At 40.2% G+C, this 24,774-nt stretch overlaps 1 protein-coding gene across 1 annotated transcript in view; it reads left to right on the forward strand.

Moving 5' to 3' along the window:
* The first annotated feature begins 24 nt into the window (after window positions 1–24).
* LOC146598079 (FH1/FH2 domain-containing protein 3-like) overlaps window positions 25–24,774 on the forward strand; it is a 56,537-nt gene continuing 31,787 nt past the window's right edge. Inside the window, exon 1 of the mRNA XM_085301001.1 lies at window positions 25–297. Within this exon, the coding sequence (XP_085157127.1) occupies window positions 130–297 (168 nt within the window). The 5' untranslated portion in view covers window positions 25–129. The remainder of the gene's footprint in view (window positions 298–24,774) is intronic.

A 24,774-nucleotide genomic window follows, 5' to 3' on the forward strand; every position in this document is an offset into this window, starting at 1 on the left:
TGCGGCCGCCGGGGGAGGGCCGCCTCCCAGCCCCGCGGCCGGCGTGCGGCGCCGGCTTGCCCGCGCCGAGGGGGCTGCGCTTCTGCCGGCGCTCGCCGCCACTCGGCCGCGCCGTTGCATGGCCGCACCATGGCCACCACGCTGGTCTGCCGGGTGCAGTTCCTGGATGACACCGACCCCTTCAACAGCACCAACTTCCCCGAGCCCACCCGGCCGCCGCTGTACACCTTCCGGGAGGACATCCCGCTCGCCACCCAGCTGCCCGCCGTGCACCGCCTCCTCCGCGCCCCGCAGAAGGTGAGGGGGGCGCGGCAGGCGCTGCCTCCGCCGCCTCGATGCTGCCTCGCGCTTTATTTTATTTTATTTTCGTGCCGTGCGGGGTCGGGCTGGTGGAAGCTTCCCTGCGTGGGCGGCGGTGTGTGTGTGTGTGTGGGGGGATGTTGGGAAGCGGCAGGGGGCTACGCTGTGCGGGCCGGGGGCCTTGAGGGAGGGGATGGGGTGAAGGAAGAGGGCGGTGTGGGGCCGGGGGCGCCGGGCCGGGAGGGGAAAAAGAGCCGCTGCCGGCGCCGCCATCCCGGCGGCTGGCGGAGCTCACGGGGAGAAAGGCTGCCCCTTCCGCGCAGCCCCTAGTAGCGGTAAAATAACAGTGAAGCCCAGAACACCGGGAGCGGGAYGCAGAGCTGCCGCAGAGCCGGGCCGGGGCCCGGGCGCCCGGCGGGAAGGGCCGCCGCGGCCGAGGGAAGGCGGGGGGACTCGCCCGGCGCTGGGGGCTCTTCCCAGCCACTCTAACCCGTCGCTCCGGCCGTATGTTGGTTTAAGGGCTGCCGGGGAGATGCCCCGCGGACTTCGGTTGCTGCTCTCATGTGACGGCCCGGGCGGTTCAGCCCGGCTGGGCYGCGGCACCTGCCCGGGGCAGCGCTGCCGAGGTGCGAGGCCCCGCGGCGCTGATGTTTTCGTCCACCAAAAAACCTCGAAGGACACGCAATCAGGGTGTGTGTGTGKGKGGGGGGGGCACAAACACTTAGTCGAGTATCGAATATGACATGCCTGTCCCTTGTTAGACATCCCTTCTGAGTACTGTGGGATTTGGGAAATAAGTTATTATGCAGGATGGACAGCTGAGCTGTGAGGAGMACATTCATGCAGGCAGGATTTGAGCTTTGCTGTAGTAAGGCTTTAGGAGCTAGACAGTTACAGCAAGGGCTTTGGTAAAAATAGCAGTATGTCTGCTGTCCTTGAAACAATTGATACTGCTAGTCACCCTTGTGAAGAGCTGCTGCATGCTGCTGCCACAACCGTTGTAAAATCTTACCTATCTCTTCTTGCATACTTCTTCTAATACGTATGCTGGCATCTGTAATTGCGCCTCTCAAGTCAGGCACCCAGGCATGATACTTGAATTTTAGATTTTCAAAACAATGCCATTGATTGACATAATAATAATGTCCTTTCATCACTTTCTTCCTTATTGTTTTATCTTATATCTGTATATTAGTTCTGTAGAATATGCTAAAGAAAATAGGAAAAGTGTCCAGTTCTTTTTTTTTTTTTATGGAAGAAAGCAGAGTAAAAGTTGTAAAACTAACTCTTTCTCTCTAACTCTCTCTCTCTCTCTCTCTCTCTCTCATGGAGTGGGAGGAAAATACTCTCTTAACATCACTTGTTGCATTATATCTTGCTCTTGGGAGCTCGCGGGAGGATGACAAAGGGCTGTGTGTGCTCTTAGCTTTAAGGATATCCAAAACCCAATAAAAGTATTTCAGAGAAAAGCCCTTGGAGCAGGCAGAAGTTTTGTATTTGTAGAACAGTTTCTTGCATAATAGTTGCCAAGGATACAGCATCCAGAGAGCAGAGCTCTGCCTAATGCACAAAAACTTTGGAAGTCTTTGGTGCACTGGGTCAATTCTGTTTTCATGTGCTCAGGAGTCCCAATTCAGAGCCTAGTCCCATTGTTCCCAAAGAAGGCGTTTTTTTGCAGTCAAAACTAAGAGGAGGACAGGATAGATTCTGATATACCTAATAAATTAGAATAAAAAGATAGTTTAAAATCTGCATGTGTGGTTAATTCTGCCTGATTTTCAAGAGTGTTCCAGTGTGTAGTGTTTTACTTTTATGTTCCTTTGAATACTGTCTTGGCATTTTTTACAACCATTTGCTAGCCTTTACCAGAGTTTAGTGCTTAGGAACCACCCAAATCCATTGTCATGTCTATACATTTAACTCTTGCCCTCTGTTTCAGTGCACAATGTGTTTTTGAAGTTTAGCTGAAGTTTTTAAACTAGACTTGAGGACTTTGGAAGAAAGATGATGTAAATCTCTAGTGCTGCTATAAAATCGGTTATTCAAAGACAGCTACTCTGCTAAAGGCAGTTCCTGCCCCCATGACTTGTTACTCTAAGGTTCTGACTCTTGCAAGCATTTGTTTCTGCTATTTTAATTTTGTGGGTAGGTTCACTGAAATGTGTTTACGTGGTTAAAGTTACCTTTGTGTCTGCAGAATCAGGGCCTATTTCTAGAGTGCCTTAATTATGTCTCTTGGTGTTCTCTTACATTTTACCTAAAAAGGCAAGAGAAAGTTGATTAGGCTTGTTTACCTTTACTGGATATATCTAAAGTGTAGTTCTTTCTGTGTGTTCGCTATTACTACAACTTTTCTTTGATTATGATTAGATAACTTGTTTTTGTGGTTTTGTAGAATTGATTGACGTGTGTCACTTTCAGGAAATGCTTTCTACTTTCTTTTTGGAGATGAGGGCAAGGGAAGATTTTTTTTTCAGCTTTTCCTCAAGAGTATTCCCCTGATCTTCTCTAAAAGATCACCCCATTACTTGAACAAGAACGCTTTTTCCCCCACTTCTCCCAGAGTTTGTCCTGAACCCTGTGATCTCTGAGGAATGCAGCTGTCAAAACAGTGTAGGGTGAAATTCAGGTGTCAGTTCAATTTGACATAGAAGGGGTTTGAGTGATTAATTAATTAGTTTGAAAATTAGTGAGCTAATGGATTAATGATCCATTTAATATCTTGATGGTGACTCATGCCAAGTATTTTGAAATAGACTTAGGAGTTCATAGCTCAGAGAAGTAGTAACACCCATGTCTAAATCATTCCTGAAATCATCTGAACTGTTGGCCTTTTTGTCAGTGAGTCCTGCAGAAGAATGATCTATGATTGTTTTCTTTCATCAATTTTAGATTTGTTATCTTTTGCCTTAAATGGATATTTGCTTATTCTCTGAAAGCAAAGTGCCAGTTTGCTGCTTTCAGATCACTCACTGGTTTGTGTATCTCTGTGTAAATGATGTACGGCTGTGACATATGCTTAATAGTCTGAAGTCAGTAGAGGGAATCCAGTTGACTTCAGTAGATATAAGATTCCATCATTAATGAGCTGAAGTTTCTACTGATGACAGTATTTTTTGTGGTTAATAAGAAAATGATATGTATATTGTAAGTTATTAATACATTAATAAGTTATTAAATAAATCCTTTAGAATGTAAATGAAAAATATTTTGACATATTGAGCTTTCCTAGAATTACTAGCTTTTTTGTAACCAACAAATGTTACAGTTTGACCCCAAAGCACAGCATTTTTTTTTCAGTCCGGTTGTTTGGAAATACAACTCTTGATTTCATAGATTGGTTTTATTTCTTCTTCTTTTTAAATTTAGAAATATAATTGGATTTGGAAGCAAGCCTTCGTCTGTAAAGTATCTTCTGATTGGCAGTGTTTTGAGTTTGTTGTGGACGAATGCACAAGAGCTAGATGACTAAGATCCATGAACACTGACTAGGAATGGGATTTACTACCCTGAATGCATTAAATATGTGGATGATGTGAAGCAGATAAACCAACTGATAGAGTAAACTGAGGAGAAAGACATCTGCAGTCCTCCTTTCCCGTGGAATTATATGCCTAACTGTAACCTCTTCCCCTTCATGTGTTCCTACTTTTCTCCATACACACACCTTTTCCTACAGCCATATTTTTTGGATGAAAATACTTATGTTGTATGGTGCTCTGTTCTGCCCCGTGTGTGTAAAGGTGTGCCTGGAGCACATGTGCCAAATTCCACAGAGTCACTGCTGTCAGGAATGCTCACCTTGTGTGTCACATGTAGTTTAGCATGCTTAGGGGCTAATTTCACCAACATGGTGACACATGTAGATGCAATTAGGTGCCACGAGTTCTACTGTAATATTTTTAGTGATGTCTAAAAATTCTTGTTGAGTAACTAAGCCATGCTACAGCCTGTGTGGGTTGCTCTTACAGATCTAATTGGCCACAGTGCCATTTTGGATCTGGCTTTTACTGCCTTATTTCTCTGTTATAGGTGTCTCTTAGTATCCATTGTACTAACAAGAAATGGATCTAATCTGGAGGCTGAATTCACATGTCCCTTTTGCCCATTCCTGTGAACCTTGGGAAAATTAAGAACTGAATCTAAGTTTGTGGTTCAGGCCTAGTGCCAATAATGTTAGTTGAATCTAATTTGGTACTTTGGATTTGCTGGTTTTGAATTGCTTTGAGTTACTTGATACTTCTGACTTGCTGACACAGGGTCATTCAGGAGAGTGGATATATATACGTGGCCAATGTCAAGTGGCATGCTTTTTTTAGAGATCTTCCAAACTTATTCATATAATTACAGCATGCTGAGTATGTTACCGTACTCTGTTTTCACATCCCACTGTACCATTCAGTGTCAGGGCAGCTCTGTGAGAAATAAATGTCAATAATAATACAGGAAATTATGCCTTTTAATTTAGGAAGGAAATGTAATGGCCATACTTTGAATAATAGTGGAAAAGCAAAAAAAACAAAAAACAAAAAACAAAAAACAAAAAACAAAAAACAAAAAAAAAAAAACAAAACCCAAAACAAAAAAACAAAACTCACATACTGCATATGGTGTAGTGATGGTCCCAGTGGAAAGACAGAGATATAATGGTATAAGGAAAGTTGTTCTGACCTCTTTTCTGAGAAAACTGGAGGCAACTTCTGTGTTCACATCTCTTCCAAAATTTTTAAGTAAGAAACAGTGTCATGCAGAAAAAAAGTGGCACAAGCAAATAAATCTAATGAGCACTAGACAGATTCCAGAGTTTCGTTCATAAACAAACTATCCAAATTTCCATCTTCAACCATAGTGATTTAACCCTACATTAAAGGCCAATGGCTGATTCTGGGGTGTGGTGGATGTAAACTGATAGCAGAGACTGTTCACTGGGTTGTGTCCTGGCACTGAGCTCAGGCCTGGCATTGAACTCAATGCCAGGAAATATCCTGGTGTAGACTTCAGCTTTTCTGAGAGCAGAAAACCTACCAACTGGCTTCCATTCCTTTGGTTTCCTTGAAGCACAGTTGTATTATGAAATACCTTAGCTTACAGAGGCTATGCAGAAGGAGAGGAGGAGAGAATTGTTTGGATCCTGATCCTGCTGGATGTAGGGGTAAGTAGAAAAACCATTCTCTGAAGAAAGCATTTTTTGGGGTTGATTGTTATGCTCTTTGCAGGAGTTTAGCTATAGAAGATGAAAGTTRGAAGATTGTCCTACCTGGGAAAAAGGTCTCACAGAGATGGGAAACTGACTTATCTCCTGCAGGTATCAGGGCTAAGGGATGGGTTGAGGTGGTTGAGGAATATTTTAGTCAAGCGCTGTCGAGATGAGGCAGCTGTCAAGGCAAGGCCTTATTCAAGAGAAGAGGGGATAAAATGGAACAGTATTTCCAGTGAGTTTTCAAAGTTCTCTACATTTAGCAAAGTATTTCTGGAGTTTACAAAGTCCYATGCTTCAAAAGATTCACTCTTCTGTAACCATCTATGTTTGAATTTTCTACAGAAGTGTTTTACCAGTGTAAAAAGGATAGAATCCAGCTCTGTGTTTTGACTTGAAAGCATGAGCCACATCAGAGATCAGTATGAAAAATGCTGTTCTGAGGCAATACGAACACATGTTTAGAAGCACAACTGTGAAAAGCAGTTCATTTTCTGGCTTGTTATCTTCTGCAGTATGGCCCTTCAAAGAAGGGAAGATCCCAGTACAGCAGATCCAAGTAAATATCAAATGCTAGGCTTTCAGCATTTATACTCAGATTGTTTAATGTGAGAGGTCTTTTAAGTTCTTTGCAAGGTATGACTTTTGACAAGTTGTAGTTCAATTTAGGCATTTGCTTTAGGCTTCAAAAATGCATTGTAAAAGCAGTGGATATATATGAAGGCTCTAGTTACTGAATTTGACACTTCTGTTCTGTGGGCTTCTATTCGTTTAGCTGCTAATAGCTCAAGAGTCTTTGTAGAACCCGATTTTAAGGAAGATGGAAGAAAGCATGATGTCAGCTAGTTCTTAGAGTACTGTTAAGTTTTTAAATCACAGATTAGTCACGTGCGGCATCTGGAAACTCATAGTACCATACATTTACTGACTACTTGCAATCAAGCAAAGGAGAGGGTAAACAAGAAATTAGTTCTTACTGTTACAATTCCTTAAGTCTTGTACATGCACTTACAAATTTTGAAGATTTATTTCAAACCTAGCTGTAGATATCTCCTTTTCTTCCAAACTCTTCAAAAAGTGCTTTATGAAGATTACGGTATTGCAGTCCACCCTTAAATAGACTTTGGTCTGTATCTGTGTAAGTCAAGGAATGATGAGAGTGTGAACTTGAACAGGTGGGACTTGGCCTAGTGCCATCTCACTTCTTCCCACATTGTTCCAAATACAGACAAAACTCTGTAGGAGTTTTCTCTCTTTTCAGTGCTTCTGTAGCTATCCTACCTTACAGGTAACAAGGGTCTAAATTGTAGTCCCTTTTCTTTTAATCCAATCTTGTTCACTGGGTTGTGAGGAGAAGCGTTAGAATACCTGTGCCACTATGTGTGCTGTCACTGGGCATAGGACGGCAGTCACATCTTGTCACCTGTCCATCATGTGTCACCTGTGACAATGCTAGTGAGTTTTCCTGTCTGCTTTCTTGGCTGTTGAAATGTTTACACTTCTCTGCAACACCTGTTTAAATGGTCCACAGATATATAAGGACTGGAAGTGAAGGTTATTGTACCTATTTGAAACTTCAAAAGAGTGCAATTATGCTGGCTGGAATATTGCCAGGGTGGGTTAGCACGTCTACCGTTTCAAAAAGTGCCATGAATTTTTCAGTGACCTCAAGTGGTCAGAACTGGGGCTATACGCCTTCTTTGATAAACTGTGCTTCAGTAGGCTCTAGTCATGTGCTAGGATATTACTTCATTACTGGCTCAGAGAAAAAGGTGCCAGCTACTACACCTCTGTCATCACTTTCTATACCACCTGGATTGCATTATATTAATACTAACTTAGTATTGTATTACAGTTATTAATAGTACAGCAAGGAATGTTGTTGCATAGTTTAGCAGAGGAACAAGTTGGGACAAAAGTAGCCATGAGTTCTCTAGTAGGCTCAGCTACCTAGAAACATCTGCAGCCATCTGGCATATGAAATCACTGAAGTAAAGGTGAGTGAGACTTTAAAGTTCACGTTCCACATGTCATCACTTTAACACATATATATTAAAAAATGTATTGCAGTTCCCAATCCCAAATGCTTAAAAAGGAAGTAATTCTATCATTACCAGCATTTTAAGAATGCTTAAAAGAGAGCTTTTCTTTTTTAATTTCAGGATGACTGCTTGACTTTAGAACCCACTGACCTTCAGTTCATTTTGTGAATAGAGTATTTATTTGTATTAGTCCTGACCAACTACTGATTTTGAATGTGGGTGCCTGGTCATTATTAATGGGGAGAGAATATTTTATTAATCTCTTGTTCACAGCCATCATCATTTTGCATGTTAGTGCTTAGCAGGCTAAAGAGCAAAGAGTTGGGAACTGAACAAGTAGCTTCATCTCCTCTTAGTTTTTGCTCTAGAGTATTTTAAAGACAGAATTGTGTTTCATGTTTGGACAAACTGGACACAGACTGTGTTGTCTTGTGATGACAGTTAAACTCTTGACATATCTTGAAGAGGAGGAAAAATCTGCATAAGTAAACAAGTTGCAATACAAAACCAAGTAACACATGATTGTATACATTACTGGAGGAGGCCATAGATTGAGGCCTTGTGGCCTTAAGCCACAAAAATAACAAGCTGTATGTTACACTTTGTCTAGCTAAACAAGTTGTATTCCTGTCTCTATATTGGTATGCACACAGCAGTACAGTTTTCCTTTTGTGCATAACGAGCATGATATTTTTCTGCCTTATATGTATGTGTTTATATAGTTATTTGAGAAACTTCTAGATTGAATTTTGTTTTCAGAAGGAAGATAAGCCATTTTTCTGATGAAGGTGAATGTTGTGTGGATAAAAGAAAATCTTGATGCTTCAGAAGATAAGGGAACAGAGTTTCTGAGAGTTAGGATGTGTTTCTCTGTTCAAATGCTGCTGAATTATGCTTTTAGATTTCTTGTCGTCTTGGTGAATTTTTGCCTGTTTTTGAAATATAAGAGAGGAAAAAAGCCGCCACAGCTGATGAATGCACATTCATGCTAAGTGTAGGAAATGTGAATATCTTTTCTGAAATTTTTCTRTTCAGATTCTATGGGTTCAGTTTTCCTAACCCTTTATTTAGTTTGCTGAAAGTGATCAGTACTCAAAAGAATGCCCTTCAAGAAAAAAATGTATAGAAGTAAGCTTGAAATCTAGAAACTTACTTTAATGAAAGTAATTATCTCGAGATGCAGATATTCTTTTTTTTTTTTGCTAATTAGATGTGCCTTTGATTTGTGTCTCTTGAGTCTGAAAGTCTTCAGAACAGTTTTGTGATCCTTGTAGTCTTTCCCTTTCATTAGGGGTATGTTGTAGAAGTAAGCCTTCTCTAACTTTCGTCTGTGTGAAGGTAGTGAAGAAGTTTGAGGAGGTTAGATGAGTTCTCAGAGRAAAGCATAGTTAAATTAATTAATCAGGTGAGGAATACAACGTGCTGCATCTAAAACAAAATTAAAAGATTAAATGGCTTGGGAGCCTGGTGATGAGGTACAGCGTCACTCATCTTCCTTGCTTTATTGGTTAGTGTGCAGCAGCAGTTCTAGTATGTGGAAGTCATTGCTACTTGATGGTATATATCCTAGAGGATAGGTGATCATATCCTGGTGTCACTGTTTTTGCTACTCTTAAAACATTACTATTTTTCTCTTAGGTCCTATCAGTCCTACTTGTGAAGCCATCTGTGTGACATGGAGATCTTAGCTTGCTTTCTTTTTAGTTAGTCTGTATAGCTGCAGAGAAAAAGCTCAAAAATATGACTTCTAGTGATTAAAAGGACATTGGTATTAAAGACATTGTTAACTAAAATTTTAATGTATAAAGTTTTGGGGGACTTGAAGAAAAGAAGATATTTAATATTTATATATTTTTTCAATATTATGATAACCTGGTATTTAAAGCATCCTATCTGTAGACTGATGTTCTTCTGTGGGAAAGCCACTTGTAATAGACCATGGCATTTGGAAATTATTATAGTTAGGTGTGATTTGAGTGACAAAATTTAGATTAAAAATACTTTTCAGTGAAGTGTAAATTGAGCTATGTTTACTTCCTTTATATTGTTATGGTTTGTCACTGATACTCCAGCAAGTATTTCAGAAAGATAGATGCAGCTGACAAGGAGGGAGTAGCTTGCTATCTTGCTAGTAGTCATCAACTAGTGTTATTTTAGGACGTCCCAAGGGAGATTGATTTTAATCATGCTCTCCATGCACCAAATCAGATTTCTTGAAATAAAAACAGTAACCGAGAGCACTGACTTACAAAAACCGTAGTTAGGAGATGTACATGAATATAAAAATCCTCTCCCTTTCAACCTCCCCTCCCCCCACTTTTCCTCAGTTAATATCTTTCGAAGGAACTGCTAAAGTAGGCAGGCTGCAACTAGTCAGTTTTTATGTTTGTATGTTAAACTCAAGAAAGGAAATGTGACAGCAAATTATTAGCATAAAAAGGTTGCTTTCTTGAATAATTGTGTGAATACATAGATGTAGTTAAAGCAATATTATACCTCTCTGTGTTTTCTTATGTTGGTTATTTGACCCTTTCTTCTAAATAAGTCAATACTCAAATGTATTGTTGAGGCGAGTCAGAGGAGGTTAATACTGAAGTTGTTCCTGCATGCTGTTTTAGCAGACTGCATGTTTGTCTACTTAAAAATAAACATGACTGGTTGAATACTCCTTCTCCATCTGGCTACTAAGAATTCTCATGATTCAGATTATTTCTGAAACTGGGATTCCTAAGAGAACTGAAAGCTGCTGGAGTTGGGGTGACTGTATATGAAACAGAGAAAGAGGGAAGGTCTGTAAAGTTTTATTGACCTAGAAACAGGAATTGTCATGAGCAGATTGTTAGTCGAATTTAGCATCTCTTGTAGACTGTGCTTTATCAGTTGTAACTTTATGACAAGGTATTGGGGGAATTAATGTCAAGACATTCATTTTGCAGAAGAATCTGTTCTGGTAAACTGAAAACCGCTTACACTTGCAAGCATCTCTGGTAAATATTGCTGGAATCTGATGTAAAAATATTCTAATTAGCTGTTTGGGGAAGTATATGAGTGACTTGGCTTGAAAGTTCCTAGCACCCCTGTGACAGCAATGTTGTATAACCTTGTTCCTCTCCTTACCAGGGAATTTGAATTCACTATTTGCTGTTATAGTGGAACCTAAATGCTTTGGGCTAGATTTTTAAAGCTGTCCCCATTACACCATGACCTGAGCAGTGCTTGTATTAGTGTCCACCCTTATGATTTAGAAATGAGAGTGAAAAAAGCTATTTACTTAAGCAGATGCCATTGAAAGTAATTACCATGTTTAGTTTCTTTTTGTTGTGGAGAAGGGAGGTGAATGCAAATCTCCAGCTACAGAATGTTCATACAAATACTTCATGGTGTTTGAGCAATTATAAAGGACTGAGTAGTAAAGCAAAGTTTGTGTCATCTCTTATACTTCCTGCCCTTCCCCTCACTGTTCTTCCATATTACAGCCTGTACTGTAGCAGAAGATGCAAACCACCATCACTTGTAAACTGATCTTGCAAGTGCTTGTGAGTCAGCCTACTCCAGGAAACAAATACGTTTTTGACACTAGTAATACTTAGTTACTGTTGATTCACGAATGTGTAATGATGAATGCTTTGTGCAGCGGAATAGCAGTTATGGGTAACCAGTACCTGCCCTTCTCATAATATACTGTAGATAATCGTGAAAGAAAAATGGCCCAGAGAGGTGCCATTGTTTTGCAAGAAAAACACTTGTTTAAAAAATAGAAATAGGAAGATTACGCATTCTCCATCCTTAGAAGCTGTTTCTGGACAGCCCTTTGCAAAGAGCGTACTGCTATACCATGCAGTGCTAATGAAAAGCTAAGCTACTAATGGAGCTACATGTAGGCTAGGTATTGCAATCTAATAGTGAAAGGCTTTTATACTTGTGCCTATATTCCTTCGAGTTGAGAAACATGTAATGTTAGTAACAGTGAGACTTGCACTGGGTCACATAAAGCTGACTTCTTTTTTTAATTTAATTTAATTTTTTATTTTTAAATTGCTGAATGAAGAGTTTCTATGTGAAATGGTGTGGGGGTGGCGTCAAAGCTTCAAAGCCCTTGTGTGCGTCATCATAGAACCAATAGAGCTATACTGGTGCAAGAGAAAAAGTAAAACCCTTGTAATACAGACAAGGCTTAACTTGCTCTTGGATTTCTAAGTAAGTTTGTGGAAGAACTAGGAATGCAAAATAAATATTTGATCTGTTTCCTGTGTTAACTGTTGGCCAAAAGCCATTCCTTCTTGCCAGGCCCACCAGAACATGGGCTTTTGGCACCCAGGGTGTGGGAGGGGATGGATAGATGATTTCCTTCGTCTTTGAAAGGTCTGGGAGAACTGGAGAGGTGCATGAAGACTGGAAGAAAGCCAATGTCACTCCAGCCTTCAAAAAGGGCAAGAAGGAGGACCCAGGCAACTATAGGCCCGTCAGCCTCGCCACTATCCTTGGAAGGTGATGGAAGTGCTCGTTCTGGATGTCATCTCCAAGCATATGGAGCAAAAGAATGTGGTCAGGAGTGGTCAGCATGGATTCACCAAGGGGAAATCCTGCTTAACCAATCTGATAGACTTCTCTGATGGAATGACTGGCTGGGTAGATGAGGCGAGAGCAGTGGACGTTGTCTACCTTGACTTCAGCAAGGCTTTTGACACTGTCTCCCATAACCTCCTCCTAGGCAAGCTCAGGAAGTGTGGGTTAGACGAGTGGACAGTGGGGTGGATTGAGAACTGGCTGAAAGGCAGAGCTCAGAGGGTTGTCATCAGTGGTGTGGAGTCCGGTTGGAGGCCAGTAGCAAGTGGAGGTCTGAGCAAGGTGCAGTACTGGGTCCCATCCTGTTTAACTTCACCAATGACCTGGATGAGGGGACAGAGTGCCTCCTCAGCAAGTTTGCTGATGACACCAAGCTGGGAGGAGTGGCTGACACACCTGAGGGCTGTGCTGCCATTCAGAGAGACCCGGACAGGCTGGAGAGCTGGGAGGAGAGGAACTTCCTGAGGTTCAACAAGGCCAAGTGCAGGGTCCTGCACCTAGGGAGGAATAACCCTAGGCACCAGTACAAGCTGGATAGTTGACCTGATGCAAAGCAGCTCTGCCGAGAAGGACCTGGGAATGCTGGTGGWTGASAAGTTGACCATGAGCCAGCAATGTGCCCTTGTGTCCAGGAAGGCCAATGGTATCCTTGGGTGCCTTAGGAAGAGTGTTGCCAGTAGGTGGAGGGAGGTGATCCTTCCCATCTGCTCAGCCCTGCTGAGGCCTTGTCTGGAGTACTATGTCCAGTTCTGGGCTCACCAGGACAAGAGAGACATGGAGCTACTGGAGAGAGTCCAGCGTAGGGCTGCGAAGATGATCAGAGGGCTGGAGCATCTGCCCTATGAGGAACAGCTGTGAGAGGTGGGCCTGTTTAGCCTGGGGAAGAGAAGACTGAGGGGGGCTCTTATCAATGTGTATAAGTACCTGAAGGGAGGGTGTCGGGGGGTTGGGCTGGACTCTTTCCATTGGTGCACAGTGACAGGACAAGAGGCAGCAGGCACAAACTGAAACACAGGAAGTTCCAACTGAATATAAGGAAAAACTTTTCCCCTATGAGAGTGACGGAGCACTGGAAGAGGTTGCCCAGAGAGGTTGTGGAGTCTCCTTCTCTGGACATATTTAAGGCCTGCCTGGATGCAACCGTGTCTAACATGCTCTAGGTGACCCTGCTTGATCGGGGGGACTGGACTTGCTGATCTGCAGAGGTCCCTTTCAACCTTAACCCTTCTGTGATTCTGTGATASTGGGTAAAATCCTTTGAGATTTCAGAAGAAGCACTTAAATCTGATGTTTTTGCTCTAATGGGTAATGACAAAATTGATGTGACATTTCAATATTTGCTTTGCTGCTTGACGACTGTTGATCAGGGTTGACTTTCTTATTTATGTAATGCTCCTTTGGATCTAATGTGCCCTTTCTAGGGTCTCAGGAAGCCACTAAAGTACTAAACAGATGATCAAGTTTTTATCTCAAATGACGCCTTCATTTATTGTTGTCCAGGGGAAGATAGTTTTGTTTAGTGTATTATGATTTGGGGAATGGGAATTATTTTTCTGTCATTAGTTTTACTTTCCATTTACAGAATTTTGAAGATTTTAAAGGACTGTGCCCATTGCTTGGAAGAAGAAATACCAAGTCTTTCCAGCTTCATTGGAATAGGCAATATACCTGAGCCAGCCCCTGGGAAAAYTTTCACAATGCATTGCATGAATGAATTGGTATCCAGCTGTTTTGTTGGGCTTGAGGAAAGGTGTTTCAATCTCATAAGTATCATAGTTGCAGGTGTCTAAATCTGCAGTGAGGAAAACTGTCTTTTTAATAAGTTGACACATGCTTAAATCAAGTTATAGTTTTAATGTACTAGTTCAGTATTGAAATGTCCAGCTAGTACAATAAAACTGTATCTAGACTTAAAGTGTAAACCTCACACATTTGGATCAGTTAGTTGAATATTGGTTGGAAAAGCTCTTGGGATTCACAGAATTTCTCATGATAGCAATGTCAATGCCTGCTTATGAAGTTAGTCTGGCAAGAGAGCTCTAATCAAGGTTCAGTCTTCTCCTTTACCTGAAGGGACCTATATCTGCCTTTCTTGCTTCTTGGGAGAGTGCTGTTAGGTTTGAGTGGATTATTCCACCTTCCTATTAATAATAGAAGTTCAAGGTATGATGGTATGGCACAGACTATGAGCATTCTAGTTTTGGCATTGTTAATTATATAGTTAATGCAGGGAGGTTGTTAATGAGACTGAGGCTTGCCTGTGGGGTGCTCCTTCTTTGCTTTTTTGTTTTCTGTTGGGGACATATGAGCCTTTTAACTATTGTGTTTCCTATTAGAATATTAGTGATTTAGTGATATTTGGAATCATTAATGAATAATAACTTCATTTGAAAGTATAAGTGTTCACTATAGCAACTTAAATCCCTTAAACTGGAAGAAAGTGAATAGGGAATGTATAAATGGGAACCTAATTTTAAATATCACATTAATCTTAACGTTTGATTTGGAAAGAATAGGAATGTGGGTTTTTGTTTTGGGGTTTCTTTGCCATCAGTTTTTTTGGGAAAGAACACAGAAAATGAGTGATGGGAGGAGATTTACTTGAAAAAAATGCTCCTTTCTGAAGGAACACAGCATGATGTGTGTGATGAGAGACTCTTGATGTATCRGATGCTCTCAATGCAAGAGTATTTGAGTCTTGCCTAATGGATTGTAATGGAATGGTTGTCAGAGATAGGGGTATTTTCTTTGTGCTCTTGACAGCACAGTGTTGGCTAAAACTTTGACTCTAATCAGACCTTACACTAAAAATATATATTTTTTTATTTTGCTGTTTACCTCTATAGTGTAGCGATGGGTGACTGCTACTTGGAAGCTATTTTGCTAGTTGCTTCACTATCTCTACTGCAGCTGTTCACATGGGTCAGGAGGTGTTTTTGCAGGAACTTAGCATCATTTGAAGGGCATGCAGTGGACTAAAGCTAGTGGGCCATCAGTATGGCCTTGAAGTGCAGCTCAGCTAGTCTCTCTCTGACTCTTTACCCATGAATTCTTCCCTTATAATGAGGGGAAAAACTTACACAGCCAGTTTCTGTGGTARCGCTATCTGTGTAAGTAGTAATGTGTATTGTCTTAAAACAAAACAAAAATGGTGCTCTGTTCAGTAAAATAACACCGTCCATGCATGCATGCCTGTTGGTGGGACAGCTGATACATATCATTTATCCTGCTTTTTTTGTGACTATCTGCTTGTATTGTCTGTCCTTCTTACTTAAGATGTGCTTTGATCATGCCATCAAATTATCCAATTTTAATAATATAAAATTAAATAGTTTATATTTGTCTGCTGAACTTGATGGTTCTTACACTTTTACTCCTTTCTGAAAAAATACATCTTATTCAGTATTGGAAAAGTTGCTTTGTCAAGAGCCACAGTTTAGTCTTGTGTAACAGTCAGAAACTGTGAAAAGCTTTGCTTGGAATTTGTTACTTTTATATAATTTATATAATATATTTATATCTATATTTTTTTTTTTGTTTTAGGCTTTACAAACAAGGAAAATGCTGCTCCTTGGTAGATAAGGAGGTTATCAGAGGGTTTAGAACTATGTAAAGCTCAACATTTTTAAGAGTAACTAAGCGCAGTGGTCTGTAAACCGAAAGCACTTTTGACACAGGTTTGGATAGGTGCAGTAAGCAATATAGACTCATTTCTCCTAGCACCCTTTTGAGGTTTTGGCAACCACTGTATTTTTTTCCACCAGAGAGGTCAGCTTGTTATTATGAGRCTGTTGCTTAGCAGTCCAGGCTTATCCTCCAGGAGCGAAAATTGCTGAATTACTTGAATACCCTCTTTAAGATAATTGTGATGCACCAAAAAAGTCTGAGTTGAGAAAGGAACCTCTTGAATGTCTCGTGCTAAATGTGTATTTGTTCTCAAATCTAACTTATCTGCTGATACTGAATTCCAACAAATATAGTAGTAGGGAGACCTGGAGCAGATCATGCGAATCTTGAGGCCCATGTGTTATAATTACATTTGCATGCTGAGGTGCTGTAATATCCCTTTCTGCAATGTGACCCTCTGTGCTCTAAAACTTATGTAAAATTTCATTTAAAAGAAATTTGTATGGTTTGTCCAAACTTTGTTTTTCTGATTCAGTGTGTCAGCAAATTAAGCAACTGAGAGCTTTGATCTATCACCCTCACTTTAACTGTGAGCATGGGTAAGTAAAGAGCCCAGTTCCTGTAGCTCTCATGGCCACCAAGGTGCAGAAATGCCTTTAAAATATAGACCTTATCAGTAACACGAAGTTAAAAAGTACTACTCGTGCTTAGTGAGTGAAATCTTTTATCCATTGATGCTTTTTACTGCTTCGGAGGAGTCCTAAATCTTACTACTTGTGGCGTAGTCTGACCTCTATCTCTCTCCTTTGAGAATGGAGAGGAAGTTGCTGGGGGCCACATCAGGTGTTCTAATTTAAATTCAAGCTAATGAGTGAGACTACTAAAACTCAGGTGAATTTAAAACAAAAGCAGGTGTGAGTTTTTAGCTTGACATGGCCTTTCACAGTAGGCCTGTGAGAGGTGTCCTTCTGCTTGCTACCTGTTCCCTGGAGGATGGTGGCAAGCTGTGCCTTTAGTGCTGTTACTTGCCTTTAGATGGTAGCCTGACAGAGGCCAAGGTGGTTGCTGCTCCAGTCTCTACCCAGAGAGCACTGTGTGAAGCTGGAGCTGTGAGGGTTGCTTCTGGGACAAGGGATGCCTGTTTCAGGAGATAACTCCCATTTTTCTGGCATGTCAGATGGCTGTGGCTGCAGACCAGCATTCTGGGCTTAGTATAGCGAAGTAGGGAAGGAGTTAGTGATGGGTTAAGGGCGTGCAAGCAGAGTGCGGTGCCTGTGGTGGTTGGGCTTGCAACCTGTGTATGTGGGAACTGTTTTGCTTCCATAATTTACAAAAGTCAGGACTGCTAAAGCTTATGGGGTGACGGAGCTTAACTGGAGAGCTAAGAGATTCTGTGTAAACTTTATGTGAGTTTTACACTTGGGGTCAGTTTCTGCTTTTTGTCCATCACCTAGTTGCAGCATAGCTGGCTTTTGTATGCAGCACTGAATTCATTTTGTAGTTCCCCTCCTGTGCAAGGACAAGGTTAACAGTTATATAACAGTTGAAAACTTTTAATAGATATTGATTGCAAATCTGTCCTTTAGGCTTTTTCTCCCTCTACTATCTAATAATTATTTTCTCCCCTAAAGAAGGACTTTTTTTTTTTTTTTTTTCCCACTGCTAATCTATATTTTCATAGAATTCTGGAGTGGCGGTCAGGACGAATGAACTGTGCATATTGACTTTTCTGTTGGTGCACAGGGCTTGGCACAAATGGATCAACTACTCATCAGTGCAATTACAAACTATGTTTAATGTTAAAGGGGAAAGAAAATCATGGATTTCATTCTCATACTAAAAATGTTTAGTGTAGCTATAAATAAAACAGGAAGTTTAAACTTTTCATTGCTGCAGCTCAAGCTATGGCTTATTTTAAATAATAAGATAAATTGTGTGGTATCACATCATTATAGATGATCTTTGGTATGGTCAGGGAAAGTGAAGGCTAATGGAGACAAAAGCAAACGGCCTTGAAAGCTAATCAAAATAACATACTGTAAGCATGTCATTATAAACTAGACTGCTGGGGCCTTTGGCTTCCCTCTGATAGACCAGAGGTAGTGAAGATGAGATAGCTTGTGTGTGCAGGTTTGAGGCAGATATGGGCCTAAGGTGTAAATGAGAATTCGGTGTATAATCATGATTGGTAAGGTCTGTCTCTCATTCCAGTGGGTGAGAACAGTTACTTTTTTGTTTGCTCCCCATAAGCTAGGATCTCCACCTCTTCCTGCTTGGTATTTCCTAGTAGGCTTGTTTGCAATCTGAGAAATCTGCAGGCACAGACTCTGACTATGGTGTCATGTGGAGTCCCATCTTCTCTAGAAATTGTACCTCTCTGTCTACAAGGGGTGGAAAATGCTGCTGCTGGAATAATCAGACAAGCGTATGTTAAATAAACCTGTGGACTTGGTCTTGTATCGTGTTACCCCAGAGGACAACTTGTCATACTTCTTATTTAAGAAAAAGAATGTACTATCAATCTTTCTTTTCAGCATTGCTTGGTTAAGGCTTCTTGAGCCAGTGTCTGGGTGGGAGAGGAATCTTTTATAAAATAAGCAAGACAAGGCTGTAGAGAAGTAATATTCTTTTCTTAGATGAGCATATGAGCCCTTCCTCAGGTCAGAAATAGGAGTTCTCAGGCCCAGACGCTGAGAATGGTTGCTGTTAGTGTAACTGGATATTGTTAGCACACTAAATAATTTGAGAGAGATGATGACTGGTAATGTGGTACAAGGGCAATGCTAGCAAAGGTAATTAGCCTCTATGGTGGGGCTAATTGATGGATGGTAGGGAGAAAGAGACAGTAATCTGCTGCCTATGAGACACTGCAAAGTTACCTGTTCATGGGGAAAATTGGAAAGAAACGTAAAGTACTGGTTACTGAAAAATCATGAACTGGGAGATTCTTAAAAGATACCTTCTAGAGTGTTATGATTCGTATTTTATAGAACATTACATCAATACAATGACAGAAAGAGTGTCCACCCAAAGTAGTTTATGAAGTTTATAGAAATGAAGACAAGCCCTCATTTTTTACATATTTCACAGCATTGCAGGCAGAGCATGTAATTTTTAATTATAATTCTTCTGTCAAATTTTGCTTGCTTTAGTGTGCCAAGCAAGACTAAAGAAGATGCAAGATACCAGAAGGACATAATTGTTGCTCACTCTGTTAACTGACCCTAAAATCATCCAGTGCTGTATCCATAACCATGAATACACTTACAACCCCATAAGCAAATTACTGGAAAGATAGGATATTCATGGCTGTCAGGTAGGAGAAGTTTAGACTATGGGATACTGGACTGTTATGGAAGGTCTGTGAGTTCCTTCCTGGAAGACCTTCTGAGTGAGACAGCAGGGGCTGCTTTTAGTTTGAAAGGAAATAACACCCAAATTGTTTGAGGCATGTATTGAAAAGGTGGCTAGGTGTTCACTCTGCCAGTGTATTAGGTTCTATGGGAGGGGGTGGAAKTATGAGCAATGAAATGTCTTGGGAGAAGACGAAACTAAAAAACTGCTGTCATAACGTTAAATGACACACTGAAGAAAGGATAGGAATGTCTTATGTGCCTAGTTGCTCTCTGCACAGAAATAGTACTTTGAGAAAGTTTTCCGATTTTGTTGTGCAAAAAGCTATTTTTAATCCTCTATTTGGAACCTACTTTGTGCATGACAAAAAGGTGCGTTTCTGTTCTGGTTTAGGATGATTGAGTCAGCTATTCCTTGCCTGGCCAAGCTGTTTTCTTTTTAACTAGACTTCAGACTGGCTTTTGGGTCACCAGAAACTTTCTTCTGCTTAAATTCTCAGCAGTTTTCCAATACGTGGTTCTTTGTTTTTGTGGTGTTTGCTTTTTTTGTTTTCTTTCTTCTTTGGCATGCTGCCAGCATGGGCACGACCATTGCCTCTTGTATTTTTTTTTTCCTAGTTTTGTTCCTGGAAATGAGAGCTCAGCCAAAGCAACCAGAGGCATCAGAAGTGTGTGTCTCCATGGTCACAGGAGTGCTCCTGGGTGCACATGGTTGCTATGGCTGTGCATCAAGTACAACAGCAAGGAGCCTGCAGGGAATTTCAAAACTTTTCCTCTTTCACTGACTGCCTTTTGAATGCATCCCCAATATTCATTCATTCCTTTTTTTTTTTTTTTTTTTCCTCCCTTCCTTTTAAAAAGAGCAGGGCTAGTTTATCAACAGGGAGAGTCTGAGCACTGAAAGCCAAACAAAAGATTTGGACCTTCTTACATGGTGAAAGGACCTGTTTCTTATTTCACTGACGCTCTTGGAGAAGATGACATCATCCCCTTGGAGCTGATAAAGTTACACTGGCATATAACTTATGAGATGAGAATTGTTACCAAAGGCCTTGATACTTTGCAAACTACAATTGGTTTTATGTTTTTTTTTTTTTTNTTTTTTTTTTTTTTTTTTTTTTTTTCATAAGTGTGTTTTGCATCAGTCCTTTGACTAGGAGTAGTGTAGTGTAAGACAGCAGCTTAACCAAGCCAGTCTGCTTGCACCACTTTAAGAATTGCTTTTAAATTAATTGGCAGACAGAAGTACCATGAATAAAGCAGAGCCTTGTGCTTCATGTTTCAGTATTTTTTTTGTTGTAGCTAGCTCTTGCTTGAGTGTGTGAACCTTTAATGAATGAAACTGGATGAATAGCTACAGCTCTGAGAGAAAGTTTGGTTAATATATATTGTGATAGTAGTTAAGCTTATGGAAAAAAAGTGCCTGATATAATTCATAGTAAATTCAGTACTGTAGAGAAAGTAATGACTGTTCTTTTTGACTTGAATATGCTATTTGCTTGTTTCTGTATTTTAGGACTGCACTATTCCTTTTAAGTGAAGAGAAGAGAATCATGGTTTTAGGGAGAGTGTGAAAAATGAGACATGCTTGTCTTTGCTCAAAAACGCATTCTGTCTTTATTGGAGATAAGTGGAACATTTTTATTCTGAGTCACATGCTTTTAAATGAAGGTTAAATGAAGGTAGAAGAGAAATCTATTTTATTTTTCATTAACTAACACACTGGTTTCTTAGCAGGAAGTGAAACATAATTGATTGTCTTCTCATGTCAGAAGAAAGCATACAATTTTGTTCCCAGACTTTTGAGAATGCAGCAAGTACTGAAAAACCCTGGTTAGAGAGGAAGGTTGATCTTGTGATGAAGGCTTGAGAGAACATTTTCTCCTTCTAAATGCACCAAAAACTTGCTGTGGGATTACAGGTTGATCATTACTTCAGGGTTGATCCTGAAAGTCCTGTAAGTGTGACTCTTTCCCCTGTTTTAAATTTACTTCTAGTGTTTTACCGAACTGTAAGAGCTGGGCGTATGTAGCTGCATGACTGCAGCATTAATGACTCTGTGCTTAGTGTGAAAATGTTCAAGGTCCTTTCAGCTTTTACTATTAAAAATCTCCTCTAAATACAACCATGTTTCTTTCATGAACCGTACTGACGTTCGCATAAGTCAAGGTGTTTATTACTTTTTTCTTTTCTTTTTTTTTTCTTCAAAAAGAAGAAAAAGAAGTTCAGTGCCAAAAATGTTGGGAGATCCCTGTTTTCTGTGGGTTTAAGAATGGTATATCTGTCGCCCAGGAAATATTTAACCAGCTATTTCATACAGCCTCAGGATATACATATGCACAATAGGACATTCCAAATTGTTTTGTTACAGACAGCTAGGAGGAACATTTGAACTCAACCAAACGGTTATCAAGGCATACCTGTCATACAGAATGTTATGCTAAATAATTTCAGGAGAGAGAGCAATGTGCAGACTAGGCCATCTTTTCAGGGCATGCTGTGGGTCAGATCCTCCCCTTCATCCCCCTAGTCCACTTAGGCATCTGGAATGCTACTCAAATAATTCATTCTTCAAATGATGTCCACAGTGTCTTCTCCCTCCGTGCTTTCTCTTAAGTGTCTTAAGGATTTGTTCTTCCAAGGTGCTTTGGCTTCAGTGACAAGTCAGAGTTTCTAAGCAGCTGTTCCAATGCTGTTCTGATAATTTGCTGCCCAGCTGGATTGCAGTGAGATGCAGTCATATGCCATGAATTGGATTGTCAAAGTAATCCAGAGAAAGTTGTCTACCTGCGGAACAGCAGATTAGAGAATGTACATGGGAGTATCGGCTTTAATGCTGACAAATGCCAAGGTCTTTGGTGATGAGAGCATTGAGGTACATAAGCTACTGTGTACATTTCATCTTGGGGATGTGGAAATTCTCAACCTTCCTTCTGCAGATAAAGCCAGTTGGAATTCACAAGCTAGACATCTGTAAGCTTAGTTTCTTGGGGTCTACATGCTCTCTCTAAGGTAACAGGGATCAAATCCACTATCATAACCACTATTCATGCTTTTGTTTTGATTATTAAGGATTAAAAAAAAATATTGAGAGCAAGCACTGGAAATGGTGGTCCCAGTGAAGTGGCTTATTGGATCTTTTGTACAGCAAAGTACAGGCATGTTCTGGTTCTTGCATATGTGGAAAAGTGATAACTATGGCAGCTGTCTTCTACAGCAGCTAGTACTAGGTGGTTTGGAGGGATATTTAAGCACCACCATAATGGACAAATTTTAAAAAATAAATACTGGGTGGCTGATGTCCTGAAGCATGTATTTTGCTCTTAATTAAAAGAAGGTAGCGTGACTGACTTATCCTCTTCAGTACCATGATTCTTCCACTCTATTCTTTTCTAAAGCATCTCAATCTTTTTGTTCTCTTAAGGCATGACCTAGTCCTCACTGATATCATTTAGAGCCTCTCCACTTCCAAGGGAAATAAATGACTTCAGGAATAATGCCTGATCTGTTCCTATTGATTTTCTTTGTATGCTTTTAGAAATAAGGTGATCGGAGTGTAAAAAAGGAATGAATACTGTTGAGATATGACTGATAATGCAACTTTCATCCTTTCCTTAAAACCTTACATTTTACTTCTGAGTTAGAAAAGTCATACTGYGGTGTAGTTTTCTGATTAGTGTTAGTAAGGTGTGATCCTCATGAGTGTAGAGATTCTTTGTTTTTCTCTTCTAGTCTAGACAACTGTTCTAAAGCTGAAGGTTGAAACTGCTTGGCAGCTAATCAAACAGAAGGGAAAAATGGATGATTTTTAAAAAAAGAACAGTGACTAAGCAGAAGAGCGGAATAACTTCTGCTGGAGAGTAGAAGATCTGACTTGGGTGTCCCTCATGTGCTTTTACGAAGTCTGGAAGTGGGAGTTAAAAACAGAGTCTGCAGGGTTCACCAATTGTTCAGTGCTTTCATGTTGATTTCCATTCTTTCACAATTTTTTTTCATGGTCTTTTAATGCCTTTCAAATCATATTAGCTTTTGAAACCACAGAGTTTTTAAGGGGTAGTCTAAATACGAGAAAGAATTGATGACAGTAATAATTAAAATAATATTAATAGACAAAGTGTTTCATTTGAACCTCCAAGATTCAAACTGTGTCTGAAGGATGATTCTGTTGACAGGTGCTTGATGTTCTCTTTAGTAACTCTGCCATCTTTTATTTTGGCTTATATTTTGTACAAACTCTTGGTGTTAATGCGTTCAATGCAACAAATTTTTCTGTTTATATTTGTGTGTGTGTGTATATATATGTGTGTGTGTATATGTAAAATTTATTTATTTAACTTTCAAATAATCAAGAGCTCCTGAATCTAGTTTTGATTATCACAAGAGACAGTTTATGTTGAGCTTCCAATTTCCATTAGTGACTCTGTCTCTTCATTAACTCCAAATCTCTATTTTGGCCTTCAAGGAAGGCAAAAGTTGGACTGAATTTGTTGCTTACTGCATGTTTCCTGTACTTCTGTAAACCACGTGGCTGGCTATGCAGTCCAGTATGCAGTCCAAATCATAGATTCATTCCACTATTTAATTTCAAAAATATTTATAGATTTTAAGTACTTCAGTTTTAAGATTGATTATCAAGTAAGTAGAAAGCTAATTGAAACTCTCTCAAATTAAGTTTGATTTTTGGTTTTCCTGGATTTCCTATCTTTAAAAGAATGATTTATGGGTTTTAACTCAGTGATTTTTACACACACACACTTGAACAGAAGATTCCTCAGATGATAAACTCCATTGAAGCTAATCCTTTCTCTCTTTTTTGGCCTGTCCTTCTTAGAGAACGCAATTATTTCCATTTCCTTGGATACCTTCACAGTAATTCCTGCCAAATGGTAATGAGAGCATGTCAGCTGTGGGCATCCTGTGTGCATCAGCCAAAAAGTCCGGTGTATTGCCAAAAGAAGGATCCAGTTCTTACGGCTGCTCCCTTTTCTGTTCAGCTGAAGGCATATAGTTAGCCCTGAAAGCTAGAAAAGCTAGTTCTTAGTATCCTTAGCTAGGGAAAGCTGAACAGCAATGGGAAAAGCAAGTGGAAGAAACTAGATGCTAGAAAGTTAGTGACAAAATATACAGAGTTTAGGTCATTTTCTACCCTGTAGGTGCATTATGTCTCCGGTGAGAGAGCTGGAAAATGCAGTAGTCGGATTAAGAAGCTGGAGAAGTTTTTGATCTAAACAATTTTAGCCTGTTAAGTTGGCTGTTTGATTTGCACATCATCTCAAATTTAACTAATTTAACTTAAATTGAATTTGAGAGGGAGGAAGGGAGAGAATGTATGTTGGTTTCCCATGAAGCACAAAATTTTTGATAGTTTTTATGTGGAAATTCAATTATTTTTAATATTTTCAATTAGCTCCTTCAACTTACGTTGAACATTGCAGGAATCTCCATCTCTAGGTGAATTTCACTTGCTTTCTTGTTCCTCAGATGTTGGCATTTTGAATTCTCTTCACTGTTTGCAACAGTGCTCATGTGACTGCAGCTCAAAACCTAAGTCTTGTATTTGGAAACACATACTCTGGTAACTGCTCCCTGTGGAGTGCTGTGTTACAGGGAATTGCAACGCAAAAAGTCTGGGCAGTCAGTGATGTAATTCGTTGCCTAAGAGGAGCAGCAGGTATGCTTCTGTGCGTGA

The sequence above is a fragment of the Rhea americana genome, unplaced genomic scaffold, assembly GCF_003343005.1.
Source record: "Rhea americana isolate MKP2758 unplaced genomic scaffold, rheAme1 scaffold_170, whole genome shotgun sequence".
NCBI classification, from domain to species: domain Eukaryota; kingdom Metazoa; phylum Chordata; class Aves; order Rheiformes; family Rheidae; genus Rhea; species Rhea americana.